The 17,124-nt window shown below is 48.5% G+C and overlaps 1 protein-coding gene across 3 annotated transcripts in view; it reads right to left on the bottom strand.

The window, feature by feature from the left end:
- Nucleotides 1-2,380: 2,380 nt before the first annotated feature.
- The window catches only part of Dntt (DNA nucleotidylexotransferase), a 30,917-nt gene continuing 16,173 nt past the window's right edge, over nt 2,381-17,124 (bottom strand). The window contains exons 7-13 of one of the 3 annotated variants that reach the window (XM_032895497.1): nt 15,537-15,669; nt 14,292-14,400; nt 9,244-9,489; nt 6,092-6,175; nt 5,916-5,919; nt 3,405-3,460; nt 2,655-2,741 (exon numbers count right to left, since the gene is read on the bottom strand). In XM_032895497.1, the coding sequence (XP_032751388.1) occupies nt 2,655-2,741; nt 3,405-3,460; nt 5,916-5,919; nt 6,092-6,175; nt 9,244-9,489; nt 14,292-14,400; nt 15,537-15,669 (719 nt within the window). Of the gene's footprint in view, nt 2,742-3,404; nt 3,461-5,915; nt 5,920-6,091; nt 6,176-9,243; nt 9,490-14,291; nt 14,401-15,536; nt 15,670-17,124 lie in introns of all 3 variants that reach the window. The other 2 variants (XM_032895498.1, XM_032895499.1) reach the window with 2 other exon arrangements.

Genomic DNA, 17,124 nt, shown 5'->3' with positions numbered 1-17,124 from the left:
TAGTTTGTATTATCCTTAAGGGACCCTATGTTCATTCTCACCCTGACCACAGCAGACTTCCCTGGAAGGACTGTGTGGCCACCGTCATCCCAAGAGGATCACTCAGCACCTCTTCATGCAGGTTTGTGCCCCAGTCATGGGCTATTACATCAAAGGTTCACGCAGGACCACAGAAGCCTGTCTATTGGCCGAATGGCAACCAACTACATGGCATAGGTTAAACCAGTGCTCCCAGATTCTCTCTCACCTCCAAACACAGGCATGGGAAGCTCAAGGAGTGATGGATAGAGCTAAAGTGACTGGAGAGACATCTGTCAGTCATCAGCAGTGGGAAGGCCTGTCTCCTCAGGGGTTCCCAGCATGTCCTATTACCCAGCTAGCCAACCCTCGGGTTCCCCGAGGTCTTTGCTCCTATAGCCCCTAAGGTATTAGGAAGAGTTTGGATTCAATCATCCCTATGCACGTGTTCACTTCAGGGTCCCATGTGCTTCCTGGCTTCGGGCCTGTGGCCAGGATGCCGGTGCGACCTGGGCTCTGGCAGAACTGATGTTATCAACCTCACTTCCCAAGGGCTCGGGCTGCTTTTGTGTGCTCTCGATTGAAGTCTCACTTCTCCCAGTACTGCCTGAGCCCAGCCTGGCTGTTACCAGGGAATTTGGGATTAATCTCTTGGCCTTAATAATAAAATAATTAAGAAACAAAAGCTCAGATAACAGCTTGGAGATAATTTTATTAGCATTTCAGAAAAGAAAAAAAGAGAGAAAGAAAGAAAGGAAGGAAGGAAGAAAGAAAGAAAGAAAGAAAGAAAGAAAGAAAGAAAGAAAGAAAGAAAGAAATTAGTTTTAAATCTTTCCAGATACATGAAAGAGAGGAAGTCTAGGCAGAGAGAAAAACAGGCCTGTTTGGTTGGGCACGAGGGCTGCAGTCAGATGGCAGACAAGGGATCACACGGTAAGAGGAGGGAAATGGCTTCAGAGATAAAGCAAGAAAAGCCCAGAGCACCAGAGACAGCATGTCCAGGCTATGGCCTATATTCAAAAGTAAGAAAATCTCTTTGATTTTTTTTTTAAAAGGAAAAGCTTATTTAAAAAGGTTAAGCTTATTTGACTAATTTCACAAAGCAGTCAAAGCTTTGCGATAACTGTTCTAAAAGCGACTTCACGGAAGGGGTGTTTCTGGGAAGGAAAACACACTCTTTTCTTAAAGAGACAGTTAGTTATTCTTCCCATATCCTTAGCACAGTTTTAGGTGAAATAGCCAAGTGACTGACAGGCCCAGATGGATTGCTTCTTCTGAGAGGAGTGATAGTATGAAAATAGTCTAATCTTTTGGGGGCACACCAGATTGTCGTTTTGCCACCCAAGGCCACCCTGGTCTTTTGACCAGGACTTAGGAAATGGTAAAGCACTTCTTAAAGAATAGGCATAGGGGTCAGGCTGACTAACCCTTTGTGGGGAAAAATACAGTAACCTGTGAGGCTAGATTCCTACCATTCTCCTAGGAGAATCCTATGGGGGGGCCCCTGTGGTGAGGGACCTCACTTTCTCTACTCAGCAAGACTCCCTTCCAGCCCTCATCTCCTGGGAACAGGCTGATACCCATCAGTTTGCCTCCAGCTCTACAGCGGTCTGAGGAACACCATGACAACGGATGGCCTGTGGGTCCCTTCAGGGCATAGGTTCTGTCCTGTGCCCTCCTGGAAGCAACGGGAAGTAAGAATAGATCTGGTGAGGGATGTTCTAGAGGCTGCCTCCCTTCCATGTGTTCCCTGAGGTGAGGAAACCCACACTCTCTTTAAGAAGTGGACAAGGAAGACTTTCTTGTATGGTTTAGGAAACTGCTTTTGCATCCAAGAGAGAGCAATGAGAACGCTTCCCTGATACAGCTCAGGATGAGAAAGGCACCAGCTCAGAGCACAGCAGAGACAGCTAGGACCCTGCCTCCCAGCACTTCTGAGGGGACCCAGGGTCCTCTTGGGAACCTCTGATGTACTAATTACACCCACGTGTCCCTTCAAAATCAACCACAAGCTCTACCTCTTCCATGTTTTCATTTGTGTTTAGAAATAAAATAACTGAACAAAGCAAAAAATATCATTGTTTTGTTTCCTTTTTTATTGGATAATTTTTATTTACATTTCAAATGTTATCCCCTTTCCCAGTTTCTGGTCCATAAGCCCCTTAGCCCATCCCCCTCCCCTGCTTCTATAAGGGTGTTCTCCCACCCACCCACCCCTCCGACCTCCCTGCCCTGACATTCCCCTACACTGGGGCATCGAGCCTTGGCAGGACCAAGGGCTTTTCCCATTGGTGCCCAACAAGGCTATCCTCGGCTACATATGCAGCTGGAGCCATGATTCAGACACACAGGTGGGTGTTGATGCACTTCTCTGGATAATGCTCCAATGGCAAGACCATTTTTATTAAAATGAAACAGACAGTAAAACAAACTATGAATTCTATGAAGCAGTAGGACAAATGACCTGAGAATGTGAACTATGGCTGCATTCTGGTTTATCAAGACTTCAAAGTTGCTTTAGAATATTCTCTCTGCGTAGTATACTTATGATCCAAAGAATCCCAGACTTTCCCAAGCCATCTTTACTAACAGAGCAGTTTGTCTAACCTGAAGAGAACATTTTCAACAGCTCCTTCTTAGGCATTTCTTTCCCAGGGTTCAATGTAGTCCAATCCCAGATGGGCAAAGATCTCTTCTTCACTTTCTGCTTCAAGAAACACCCTCTGGAAGCACAAGGAGAAGCACACACCCTCAGCCATTTTCCTTTGGCACCTCGGTGCAGACTTGTTGAACTGTCTTGTTAGAATGAGTAGTGGCTAAAATGTCCCACCTTGCTTTGGTCAGAGGAAGCCCATGTGTGGTGACTCACACCTGGAATCCCAGCACTTGGGATGCAGAGGCAGGAGCTTGGGCCGTAGAGTGAGCCCTTAACTCAAACCAACCAAACAACCACTCAGCCCCTCACCCAAACACCCACCCACCCATCTACCCAACCAACCAACAACCAACCAACCACCCACCCAACCAACCAACCAACCACCCACCCAACCAACAACCAACCAGCTACCCAACCAACCAATCAACCACCCAACCCACCCACCCACCATCTACCCAACCAACCAACCAACCAACCCACTATCTTCCATCCACCCACCCACCCAACCCACCCACCACCCACCCACCCAACCCGCCAACCCCCCACCCACCCCACCAACCAGCCCACCACCCACCCCACCACCACCCAACCCACCAACCACCCAACCACCAACCAACCCACCACAACCAACCACCCACCCCCCAACCAACCAACCAACCAACCAACCAACCAACCAACCAACCAACCAACCAACCAACCAACCAACCAACCAACCAACCAACCAACCAACTAAGGCTTCCTGTGGTTTTGACATTTTCCCATACAAAGGTGAAACTGTGACAGTCTCTGTTAGTAAATGACACGTGGATATTTTTCTTAAGTCTAGAGACTTAATTAGGATTATTCTTATTTGTGTATGTGTGAGTGCATGTTTATGCATGTGTATATATGTTATGGGGATACATAGTGTGTTACATATGGAGGGTAGATGTCAACACTGATGTCTTCCTCTAATATCTTTCTCACTGAGCCACTTAAACAATTTTCTGGGCCGTCTGATTAGCTAGCTTTGTCTGTCTGTCTTGTCTTGTCTTGTCTTATCTGAATAGCTGCTTGTCCTGGCCTTTCCAATTGCTAGAGTTACAGATGTGTTCACCACTCCTGGCTTTTACATGGTGCTAAGGATACAAACTGAGGTCCTCAGGCTTGCAGGGCAGATATTTTACCAACTGAACCATCTCCCCAACCCTATTGGTCTCTTCTATCAAATATATATCTGCCACATACATACATGCATGCCTTGTACCTGAGGATGCTGAAAAGGGCATCAGAGCCACTCTGTGGGTACCAAGAATTAAACATGGATCCTCTGTAAGAGCAGCAAGTGCTTTTTAAACACGGATCGCCCAAGCTTAGACTCCTATTCTTAACCATTCTTTGGAACCACGTGATGGATCTTCCTTTCTTCCTTCCTTCTTCTTCTTCTCCTCCTCCTCTCCTCCTCCTCCTCCTCCTCCTCCTCCTCCATCTCCCTCTCCTTCTATCCCTAGGAAAATATGTTGAAGCTTGAATCACACTTTAGTCCAGTGAAGCCAAAAGCTCCAGAGAGGCCTTGTTATCAGTCTATTTAAAGTTCTGGGTTATTCTACTGTGCAGTAGAGGAGCAACCTACTAGTAATGGCAGCCTAGTACTGTGCATTCTGTGTTCTCTACAACCACCCATACCTGCCCAAGGGCCCCACCCCGCAGCTTCCCCCCCACGAGCTCTTAAAGACTAGGCACCTCTTCCTCTGACTTTCCTCTAATACATAGCACAGTCCTGGGCCCAGAGATGACACTTGTTGGATCATTTATTACCTAATCTCTCGCCAGCCTTCCTGAAGTGAACTCTCTGAAGTTGCTTCTGCTTATACACTTTGTGTCTAAGGCTATTCTGTCAGTACCTGCTGCCTCCTCCTCGTGAGAAGTGCCTTGGATTTCTGTGAGGATTCTCCTGCCCCTCTAACCATGAAGTTGTGGGGCTGTTCTCATCTCCAGGGAGAAGCTCAAACCTATGCCTGGCCAATCAGAAGTCTGACAGTAGATTAAAAGATGAGCACATGACCCAAGCCTGGTCAAGGAGCAGTTAGAATCCAGACAAAAACTATTACAGAAGATAGCTTTCCTGTTAGAATAGCCAGAAAATGGGATTCACAGGAAACCTTGGCTGACAATCAAAGGCGTCCCTTGGGAAACCTGCCTGAGTTCCTGGATATAGCTGTACCTGAAGCCAGTTTGGCCCTAGAGACAGCACTGTTTACCCAAGCTCCTTTTCGTTTTACCTAAGATACATACACATACACATACACATACACATGCACATGCACATGCACATGCACATACACATACACATGCACATGCACATACACATGCATACATACACATACACATGCATATACACATACACAGGCACATACACATACACATACATATACATACACATACACAGGCACATACACATATACATATACATACACATGCACATGCACATACACATACATACACATACACATACACAGGCACATACACAGGCACATGCACATCTACACATCAATTTCTTTTAAACTATAACAAATCCCTAGGGGTCACGGAGATCAGTTCTTGCTTTTAGTGATTTCATGCCCTCTTCTCCCTCCAAGCCTAATTTGGTACCCTGGACCACTGTAAGAATGAAGACCTTTGTGTTCACGGATTTAATGATAGAATTGTCTATTCTTCATCAGCCACATGCTAACTTGTCACCTTTCAGAGGCATGCATTGAACAAGGTGCCCCTGCCACTTAGTGACTGAGGTTTGAATGGCTTCCCATCCACCTCTGGGCACCTGTATCGCTCTACCTCAGGAGACGCCCATTGGCGACCTGGAGAATGTGGTTGCACCCGCAACGGATGGCTATTCCTGTGACACTTGTGATTTATGACGAGCCCTGATTTTTTTTTTTTTTGAGTAAGTGACTGTAAACGCCAGAACGCAGTCCACTCAACTGTGTTCACCTGTGTGCTGAGGCACTGTCAGTTTACTGCCTGAGCCAGACGCCATGGAGCTGAACCCTGGGCCCAGTAGGGACTGAGGCAATGTATCCACTCCTTTCAACAGTGATCCACAAAGAACAGAACATTTGTAGCAAAAAGAAGCAAGCCTATACTAAAGTCATTTTGTGTTGGGGGTAGAGGTGGGGTACACAGCAGGTGAAGGTACTTGCTGCCAAAATTGAGGCCCTGAGTTCCATGCCTAGAACCTACATGGTAGGACAGAACTGGCTCCCCTGACCTCCACATGCAACCATGCTATATGCGTTCCCATTTTCCCCACTATAAGAAAGAAAATAAATATAATAAAAATTGTTAAAAAAAAACAAAAAAAAAGAAAAAAGAAATCTGTTCAAGGGAAGGGCTTACAGGGAAGGTCAGTAACCCATCTCAGGAAGGAAACACTACCTTGGTCTTGTCATACAGAGCATGGTTGTCCAGCATCATCTTCCGCTCGTGTGTGGCATAGCGCCTCAAGTCTCTCTCAAACTGCTACAAAGGGAATTAAGACAAGTTACTGTCCAGTCCAGATTATTTCCGGTACACGGTGTTTAGAGCTATCCCTTGGGTGTTTGAAACTGCTGTCTCTAGCTTACATTCTTGGGGTGACTTTCTTCCCCAGGGCAAAACCTCTGGGGTGTCTGAGCTCTGGGGTCCCTGTACTAGAACAGAAACTTAGTGTAAACAGGAATCTGATTGGCTTGGTCCCTTGTCAATCACTGTCCAGCAGGCAGCAGGTGATGTGTGAATATCTATCTGTTCTAGAATAATACCTGGTCCAGAGAAAATGCTGTCTAAATCATTTTAAGTTTCAAATATCGTAATACAGGATGGAGGATGGGGAGATCTTGGCCCAGACGTTGTGCCTGCCTATGTGTCCTTACTACCTAGCCTCTCTGAACCTTGCTTTGTCCCAAGATGGAGGGAGTGAACGTTAAGGCCCCTCCCTCTTTGATGTCCACTCATACCAAGACTCGGTGAAGAGTCACCTGCCCCAGAGTGACATCTCTCATGATCAGGAGTGCACCCCGAGGCTTCGGAGAGCAAACCGGAAGCCTAGGACAAGTGACCAGCAAATGTTAGAAACAAGGACAGTGAATCTCAAATACAGCCGCTGGTTTCCTGAGAGAAATACAGGTCCAGAACTTTATTTATTCCCCTGGGATTAGGCAGACCGCCTGAGACAGTCACACCCTCTAGCAGCAAGAGTTTGTTTCCTCTTTGCTGGAAAGTTTCTGGGGCTGGGTAAGCCTTACCTCCCAGCATCCCTTTATAGCAGCAGCTGTAGGTGGAACCGGCTTTGTGGACTATTTGCCAGGGAATAGATTCTCTAGCACAGGTCTGGGAAGTTGTGGGTCTTGCTTAGCTCACCCCAGCTCTTGACTGGACAGAGTCCACCCACAGCTAACACTGGGTCCCAGCTACTGGAGAGGTTGGAGGTGTAATGGGGCTTGACTAAATGTAGTCAATGATGGGCTACTCCCAGCTCCCTGTCCCGTGTGATTTGGGAGGGAGAAACATATTCCTAACTCCTTGCCAAGGCCAAGAGCATTTCTGTGCATGTAGACAGAAATTCAGTTCACCCGACAAACACCTGCAAAGTGCCAGTTCCTCGGGGAGCTGAGAATCGAGCTGGGGACACAGATGGTTTATAATACCAGAAGAAATAAGAAAACTATGGGCTAATGGGAAGCCAGTGCTGTGGACATACTAAGCAGGGCCCCCATGGTGAGCATCACTGAATGAGGGCTTGGAGCAGGTGATTAAAAACCAAAATGGCTGCAGGATGGTCAAGAGAGTTGTGCTGGATAGCTTTACGTCAATTTGACACACGCTAGAGTCATCTGAAAGGAGAAACCTAAATTGAGGACATGCCTCAATTTAGTAAGATCCAGCTGTAGGACATTTTCTTAATTAGTGATTAATGGGGGACAGCCCAGTCTACGAGTGAGTACCGTCCTGGGTTGGTGGTTCAGAAAGGAGACTGAGCAAGCCAGTAAGCAGCACCCCTCCACGGCCTCTGCATCAGCTCCGGCCTCCGGGTTCCTGCCCTGCTTGAGTTCCTGTCCTGACTTTCTTTAATGATGAACAGTGATGTGGAAACATCAGTAGAATAAACCCCTCCATTCCCAAGTCTCTTCGATCATGGTGTTTTGCCACAGCCATCATAACCCTAACTGAGAAATCCAGTCCTTTCCTGAGCCCCAGAGGTTTGCTGGAGGCAGGGAAGGGGTGTTAGACTGCCGCAAGGGCATCACGCTAGGACCTGAATCTGCCAGAGAAACACTTGGTTTATTTGTTTATTCTTTAGAGGTTGTGGCCTCTCACAACATGTGGTCATTCTGATTCATAACAGCTGTCACCCACTGCCACTGACCATTCCTGCTCTGTCTCTCGGGCTGGAGGGAGCCAGACTGTGCAACTCCCTCTTCCTTCATAGAAAAGACCCAAAGTGCTTCACCTCTGTAGGAACAATGGGTTGGCCAGAGCCTGAGGCTGTGTGTGTGCGCGTGCGTGTGCGTGTGCGCATGCGTGTGCGGCAGCAGCACTGGACAGTGTGGAAGAGCAGGTATGACAGAGTCTGTAGGCCCTCCTGGCCTACCCAGTGATCTGGGATGCTACCTTGAGTTAAAGGTGGGGGAGGGGTAGGGGCTGAGAGCATCAGATGTCCTCACAGGACCCTGTGGCTTCCCGCTAGGAACAAACATGCCTTGGTGCAGGCAGTGACACCCTATGCTCGGCTCAGTACCAACTACTTTGTTCTGTGAATTCGTGGCTGTGCTGCAGGACTGCAGGTGCTTAGCAAGAGCCTGGCGTGACATCTAAAAGAGGAACGAATGAATTGCTGTCTCAGAGTCCTCCACAGAGCCCTGTGAGGTTAGCGCTACTGTTATAGAGAGAAGGCTGGGAGAGTGTTGTTTACCCGAAAGCTGCACAGCCAGGGTCAGAGCAGGCTTCCCTGAAAGTTTCTTTTGAAAACCCTCACCAGTTCCTCAGCATCGGCACAACGTGGTTTTATGACTCAAAGGAATGTAAACAGCACATGGAAGCCAGAGCACCACTGTGCAGCTATGCACTGCTGCCTCCAGAGGGCGCTACTCACATCAATCTTGTAGGCCTTAGGAAACCTACAGGACTACTCGATCGTGATCGCTCGGTAGGAAGAGGCAGGGTTTGGCCCTTCAGCAGGTCTAGAACCTGAATCCACCGGAGGTACTCACCACTCTGCCACTCTCTAGGTTTCAGTCACTCTCACCTAAGATACCTCTCAGTTACCTAGAGGTTTTACAAACATATGTATCTGGGCTTAGCTGTCTAGAGCTTCTGACATATACAGTGGAGAATTTGTAAATCTAACCTGTCCCCAGGTAAGGCTACTGCTGCTGGCAGGGCGAACCACACACTGGGACTCTAAATGAATCTAACTCGTGTGACCCTGTGTCAGTATCACGGTCCAGTTTAGAGGCTTGGGTGCATGGTCCCTACGGTCTTTCAACATTCTGCCCTGCAGCCGTCAGCTCTCTCCTGCGCCAGAAGAACTAATAGCAGGCAGTGCTTACCCTGGATCCAGTCCACCCGAGCAGGGCGAAGGCCCGGCGCTCATAGGGGCACATGACCAGATCTACACGGATGGCCTTCCAGTCCTTTCCTTCCTGCTGGCCGCTCTCCTCGCTGCGCACTAGGCCACGGTGCAGCTTCAGAATAAGGAAGCATTTCTGGAAGTGATCGAGGGCGTCCACCTTCCTGCTGGGCAGCTTGAACTTTTCAAAGGTCGACTCTATGATGTCGCAGTACAAAAGCAACCCCTGAAAAGCAATGGGAGGGTTTGGAAAGGGTCCTAGGGGGCTTGGGGTTACCCTGGTGAGATTACAGTAGCTCTTCAGAAAGCCTTTCTAGAGCTGAACAGACATGGATGCCCGGTTGTTCTTCCTCACCCAGCCTCTGGGAGAAGAGGTAAGTAATACTGTCTCTCTCTACAGAAAAGAAATGTCTGCACCAGAAAACCTGAGCCCAAGACCCCCGGAAATAAAACTTCAGAGCCTCCACTTCTCCTTGTTTGCTTCTGAGGGACAATTTTGCTCTTTGAAAAGCAAAGCCACCATGAACAGAGAATCACACTCTTCCCTGCATGTTAATCGCCTGGACTGGGTTAAAGGGTTGTGGCTGGAAACCCAGGCCTGGTGTGGGGCCGTGGTGACCTGCTATGTCTGTTGTTATGTTGTTTGGGCAGTGCTGGGGGTTGAACCTGGGGACTTGAACTTGCTATCTATGAACTATACCTCTGAGTATACCCCAGCCCTGGAAATGTTTATTCTCTGAAGGAACTGTCTCTCCATCTTGGAAGCAATGGGAGAAGGCCCACGAAGCCTATTTCAAGTTTCTGTCCAGAAAATTAATAAGTAGTTCAAAGGAATGCCAGGCAAGCACCAGTCCCTAGGAGTTCCTGTGCTGTCACAGGGGTAGCACTTGTCTGGGGGCATTCTTGGGTGAATCGATCCTGAACTTGGTGGAGCTTTGACTGGGGTGTTCCATCTGATTCTGAGTGCTGTCTACAGTGGAGCCTGGTACCACCTCAGATGTGACCCTAGTGTTCCAGGTCAGCTTTCTGTTGGTTGTCCCTGTTGTTTGCGGTTCCCCCTTCCTTTCCCTACTCTGGAACTGCTGTGAGGGTGGGCTCAGGCTTGGCCATCAGTGCCCATGGCTGTCTTCCTATTAGAAACTCAGTGGCTGGGCTAGGAAGGAGCTTTTCCCGCCATCCCTTCCCTCTGTCCCCAGGGTATGGGGGTTGGAGGAGACAGGGGTGGGGAGGTGTTGGGACAGCTCAGCTTTGCTTCAAGTGGGAGGCTCTGCTTCTCCAACTTAGTGAACCAATTAGCCACAGGCTACACCAAGCAATGGTGTAATAGCAGGGAGGGTTGTTAGGGGGCTGGTTGAGGAGTCCTCCAGCCAGGATTCTTAACATTTGTTTTCAGTTCCTTTCCATCTTCTCCTCAGAGGAACCAATCTGGTATCCAAACTCAAGTCAGTTTTCCAAAGTGGGGGTAGTCATCCCTCAGTCATCCCTCAGTCATCCCTCAGTCATCCTCAGTCATCCCCTCAGTCATCCCTCAGTCATCCCTCACTCATCCCTCAGTCATCCCTCAGTCATCCCTCAGTCATCCCTCAGTCATCCCTCACTCATCCCTCACTCATCCCTCACTCATCCCTCACTCATCCCTCACTCATCCCTCAGTCATCCCTCAGTCATCCCCCAGTCATCCCCCAGTCATCCCCAATCATCCCCAGTCATCCCCCAGTCATCCCTCACCATCCCCAGTCATCCCCCCACTCATCCCCACCATCCCCCAGTCATCCCTCACCATCCCTCAGTCATCCCTCAGTCATCCCCAGTCATCCCTCAGTCATCCCCAGTCATCCCTCAGTCATCCCCAGTCATCCCTCAGTCATCCCCATTCATCCCCAATCATCCCTCAGTCATCCCTCAGTTATCCCTCAACCATCCCTCAGTCATCCCTCATTCATCTCCCAATCATCCCTCAGTCATCCCCAGTCATCCCTCAATCATCCTCCAGTCATCCCTCATTCATCCCTCACTCATCCCTCAGTCATCCCTAACTCATCCCTCATTCATCTCCCAGTCATCCCTCAGTCATCCCTCATTCAAGCCTCAGTCATCCCTCAGTCATCCCTCAGTCATCCCCCAGTCATCCCTCAGTCATCCCTCACTCATCCCTCAGTCATCCCTCAGTCATCCCTCATTCATCCCTCAGTCAACCCTCAGTCATCCCTCAGTCATCCCTCAGTCATCCACCAGTCATCCACCAGTCATCCCTCAATCATCCTTCACTCATTCTCACTCAGCCATCCCTCAATAATCCCTCAGTGATCCTGCAGCCATCCCTCAATCATCCCTCACTCATCCCAGTCATTCCACAGTCATCCCTCAGTCATTCCACAGTCATCTAGCAGTCATCCTGGTAGCATCATTCATAGATGCTCAAGTTCTTCCTGCAAAGTGGTAAGGATGCTTATATATGAGACACACACATCCCATAGGCTGTCAATCACTCCTAGATTATCTAATACTATGTAAATGCACGCACTGTTGTCACACTGTATTAGAGACTGATGATAGGAGGTGCCTACAGATGCTCAGTATAGGTTTGGGTATTTCTTTTTTTGGGGGGTGGGTATCTCCTCCTATCTGAGGTCAGTTGAATCTATGAATTCAGAACCCAAGGTCATGGCCAGTATAAACCGTTTTGGTTCTAGGTAGCCTGGAACGGAACTCACACCTCTATCTCCTGAATTGCTGGGGTGAGAAGCCTGGGTCACCATGATTAGTTTTGACTTACAGTCTTACTCTATAGACTCAACATTTTGAATCTCCCAGAAGCTCCATGAACTCTAGGGGTGACCACATGAAGCACTTAGGGTCCCTGTACCTGGGTCCCACTCACCAGGCCTGGCCCCAAGCCTGAGTCATAAAGACCCTCCTTTGAGGTGAACTACCTGCAGGAGACTGAAATTCAGGCAGAATGAATGTCTGGGGAATTACAACGTCTCTAGAGAACAGATTTCTAAGTTCTTCACCTCCCTTTCTCCTACCTCTGACCAAGGGGCTTTCCCCAAGGACACCATTTAGGTAGGAGAGTACACTGAAGGCTGCTAAACTACTTCTCAGACATTTAAGCATCTCGTGGGCGTGTTGTGTGTGTTCTGTGAGTACACCCATGTGCACTGTCTAAGCTGTGCTCACGGCCATCTGTAAAGTGAAGGCCAGGGTAAGGCTGGCAGGGAAGGGAGTGAAGTGGAGGTGGAAGCCAGACAGGAAGAACTCCACTGACCTCACAGTTGAGATCTTGGGGGTGGGTCCAGCACTTCAGGGGGTGGGTCCAGGGCTTCAGGGGTGTGTCCAGGACAGGGACACTAAATCACCTGGCACCTTGTGTATGAGGGCAGGGGAGAAGCTGGCCTACTGGCTCCTGGGTCCCCTACAGCCAGTGTCTGGCTCTCAAACTGAGTTCAATAAGCAATCCTGCTGCTGCTGATCAGAGCCGCCATTTGTCAGACACTCGAGACTTTCCATTGAATCCCCCGTTAGCACAGACAGGAAATGGTCCATGAACTGTTAGGACCATCCCAGGTCGTACCACCGCTTCCAAGGCCATGATCAGACCTCTTTTACTATCAGCCCCCACTGCCGGGCCTGGTCTTATAATGCCTATCTCTGCCCAGCGTCCACAGAAAGACTTCCTCAAAACCAGCAATGCAGAGAGGACGCCCCTGCTACCTCTCCAGCAGACAGTCTTAGCATGGGACAACAGTACAAGAACAAACATCAGTGAGTTTCCAACTTTGCCAACAGGCCTGAGGGGAGAGGTATGCTTTGGTCATAGGCGAGTCTTTAATCTTCCCCTGCTCTCCCCCACCCCGGAGCAGACAGCGGGAGAGTGTCCTGACTATTCCCTGTTGGGTCTTCTCCTGTCTGAGCTTATCTTGCCTTCTCTGAAGGGGTTCTGGTTATCCAGTGCACCTTCTCCTGAGAAGACTCGGCGGACATGGAATGGTCTCACGGGTGAATGTGGACCTGAATCTGAAATCTAGTTTTCATTTGTAGAGCTAATGGCTCTGGTTATTTCTAGTTTTCACTTATCTGCCCTTCTCTCTCTGGTACATCAGTGAGCTCAGCCCATGCCCAGCAGGTACTGTCTCCCCAGGAAGGGGAGCTGGACTAGGATAACCCTGGTCCAGCCTCTTCCACTCAGTCAGACCAGCAGGTTCCCAGGAAAGAGCCCTTGGTCTCTCTAGGAAATGGTGCTTGACTATGGGGTTGGTTTAACTCAGCTTTGACCATCAGCAATGGGCTGCCCCGTGGCAGGTCTGATTTCATCCAGCGGGAGCCATTGGCCATGACCTCTGCAGGGCCCAGCTTGCTCTCATCCTCCTCCTTCAAACAAGATGCCCAGGCCCCAAAGCTGGTCGGTCTCGTGCCAGCTACATGGATCTGCAATGAAGTGTTACAAACAAACAATGATCATGTGACATGTAAAATTAACAATGCTTGGGACTGGGGAGATGGCTCGGTGGTTAAAGCACCTGCTTGGCAAGCACAGGGACCTGAGTTTCAGATCTCCAGAACCCATATAAATGCTTGGTAGACGCGACAGCCTGCCTGCAATTCCGGCCTCGGAAGGTAAAGGCAAGGGATCCCCAGAGCAAACTGGCTAATAGGACTGGCCAAATTGATGAGCTCTGGGTTGGATTGAAAGAGCCTGCTTCAGTGAACACGGTGGAGAAATAGTAGAAGATGGTTTCAACGTCAACCTCAGGCTCCACATGCACCCACACATGTGTGCCTATACATATACAAAAATATGCACATACATGCACATCACATACACACAATGCATGACATACACACCACACACATACACATACACACCACACACACAAACATACACACCATACACATGCACAGCACACACACACATACATAACATGCATACCACACACACTCACTCACATGCACACACACACACACACACACACACACACACAAACACACACACATCCTTAAATGGCAGACGCTGTCTGTCCTCCTTACCTGCTGTCTCCAAAAGTTTGTTACTTTATGCAAGAGCTGCTGCTCTTCTTCCTCTGTGGCTTCTGGGCTGGTAATTAGAAAGTCTACATCATGTCCGGTCATCTTACCCCTAATTTAAAAAAAAAAAAAGCACAAAAAGGAAATCAGTTCGGCTTTTAAACAAAAACAAAAGAAAACAAAATGTCTTTGCTTCTGTGTCTCAAGCATGAGGTTTGTGGTACAAAATACAGACAATATTTTAAGACCAGCTACTCTCGGCTGTACAACTCTACTTCTTGCAAAACAAATTTGTGACAGAAAAAACCTTTATCCAGAATTTATGCTGTTGTATACGGATGGAGAGAAAGTAATATTACTTCTATGTGCATCGCATACATGGAGAGATATGCATGACGGTGATAGCCAACCAGGAGCAAATGCTGCACAAGGTAACCTTCTCGGAACTACGGTATGGCTCAAGAGATTTCCTTTGTCATTTTTAAGTGGGTCTTACATGGTCCAGACTGGCTTTGAGCACACCATGTACCTGTGCTTCTTACCTTCCTGCCTCTACTTCCCAAGTGCTAGGATCATAGGTATCTATCACCAGACCTGGTCTACTGGATACTGGGAATCAAAGTCAGGTTTCCTTCATGCTTAGTAGGTACTCTGAAAACTGAGTGATGGACCCAGCCCAGAAAATTCTCTTAGGTTTCATCCTCTTTGATGCAAATGACCAGGTTAGGTCTCAGAAGGAGAGGTAGAAGGACAAGTCCCTTTCTGAAATGGAGGCATTTGTATCCAACTGAAGAAATGCATTTCGGAAGACTTTTTCACTGGGTTATTCTTTGACTCAACCCGTTTCTTGAGCATCTACTTTGTGATCAGGCTCATACCCTGGTCTGGGTGGGAACTAAACCTCACTAGCTCCACAGGGAAAGCACACAAGGTATAGTAGGCATCTGGGAAGAACAGAAGAAAATCCCTAATCCAGCGCAGAGCAAGAGGGAGTCAAGGAGGGCTTTCTGGAGGTGGCAGCTTCTAAATTGAGTCTTCAAGGATTGAGAAGTCAGACAAATGCAAAACTCACAAAACTGTGGAGAAAGTTTCACTTGGGCAAAGTCACAGCTCTGTGTGTGGGGCTCTGACACAAAACACAAGAGACAAGCCAAAGCTACAGTGAGGTTGGCACCAGGGCAGAACAGGCCTTTTGTACCATTTCTGAGACAGGTGGGAGAGGGGTTCTAAAACAGCTATGTCACTTACCTGCGGAACCCCCCAGTCATGGTGACCAAGGCATCTGGAAGAAATGCCACAACTGCCTCCTTAACTAGCATGCTGACGGCCTCTGCTTCTGCCCTGTTCACACAGCTAATGAGGTCTTCATAGTAGAGGAAACCTGAGAGGCCATTTGACAGGCCGGTGGAGAAAAAGGCACACGTGAGAGGACCAGCCGTTGATGGGAGAGGATGCTGTCCACACAGTATTCTTAGGTATGAGTGGACTCTGCACAGAACACAGTAACCTATGGCATTGTCCGGCCCATTCGCTTGTGGGGTTTTCATGGTTACAGTGGAGCTTTGATTTCTCATGGGGAAGTCTACAATATTCTTATCAAGAGGAAAGCATTCAGATCCTTCTGGAATCTAAACTGTTCCTATCTGATGTTATAATGGAGATCCAGCACTGCCTCCTCCTCCTCCTCCTTCTCCTCCTCCTCCTTCCTTCCTTCTCCTCCCTCTCCTCTCTCCTCCTCCTCCTCTTCCTCCTCCTCCCCCTCCCCTTCCTCTTGCTGCTGCTGCTATTTTGAAGAAAGGCCCAGATGTCTCTGAACTCCTAATTCCTCTACCTCCCAAGTGCTGAGATTCCATGTGTCCAGCCTTCTTGACCAACAAGATCTGCCCTACTATTTGGGGGTGGGGCAGGTAGGAAGATTCAAGACTTGGAAATGATGGCTTCATTAGAAAGGGAAAGACAATGGGAGGAAGAGAGTGGTTCTGTGTCCAAAGCAACGTGTGAAGTGCCTTGGAAGGGTTGGCATGCTGCTTCCTGACCTGAGGACTATGAACCAATGACTGTTCAGACGTAGGATCACGAGGGAGAGCAGAGCATTTGACTATGACCACAGGGCAGTCAGAGGGAGGCAGAGAGGGAAGGCGGCTCATCTCTAAAGTACCAGTGGGAAGCTGGGTATGTCTGGGAGAGTCAGAGTCTGATGACAGTCATGCTTCCATATAAGATGCTGACCTTTCATTTAAGGGACCCAAATGTCACCTGACAAACAGAAGATGTACTTCTCTAGAGGCTGTCGACTGGCTCCTGTGACTCACCCCAGGATGAGACATGGCCAGAAAGCCATTTGGCTTGAGCATACTGTAAATGAAGTTACCAAGTTCCAAGCCATCTGTCATCTCTGAATGGGAAAGTTGCAGAAGTGTGTTGACAGGACCAGGGAAAGATGCTGATGCTACTCCATCTATCCCTTGTACTACCAAGCCAGTTGCTCGAGGACCTACCATCTTCATATCATTAACTGATATGATATAAACTTCTCTTGTTCTGCTGTCAACAGTTGCCTTTTTATTAGGACATGGCTGCTGTGTGTGTGTGTGTGTGTGTGTGTGTGTGTGTGTGTGTGTGTGTGAGAGAGAGAGAGAGAGAGAGAGAGAGAGAGAGAGAGAGAGAGAATAGCTCAGTTGGTGTCAGGATACCCCTACGCTCCCTCACTTGATGATGTCATGAACATGAGGTTATGATTTTTTTAAGAATGAGTAGCTGTCAGCCAGCACCTCAGACCTGCACTCCTAGCACTCAAGATGCTGAAACAGGACATCACAAGTTCAAGGCTTTCTGA

This window comes from Rattus rattus, chromosome 2, assembly GCF_011064425.1.
Source record: "Rattus rattus isolate New Zealand chromosome 2, Rrattus_CSIRO_v1, whole genome shotgun sequence".
Classification (NCBI taxonomy): domain Eukaryota; kingdom Metazoa; phylum Chordata; class Mammalia; order Rodentia; family Muridae; genus Rattus; species Rattus rattus.
The sequence above is the reverse complement of the archived record's forward strand: the minus strand, read 5'-3'. Positions and strand labels throughout refer to the sequence as shown.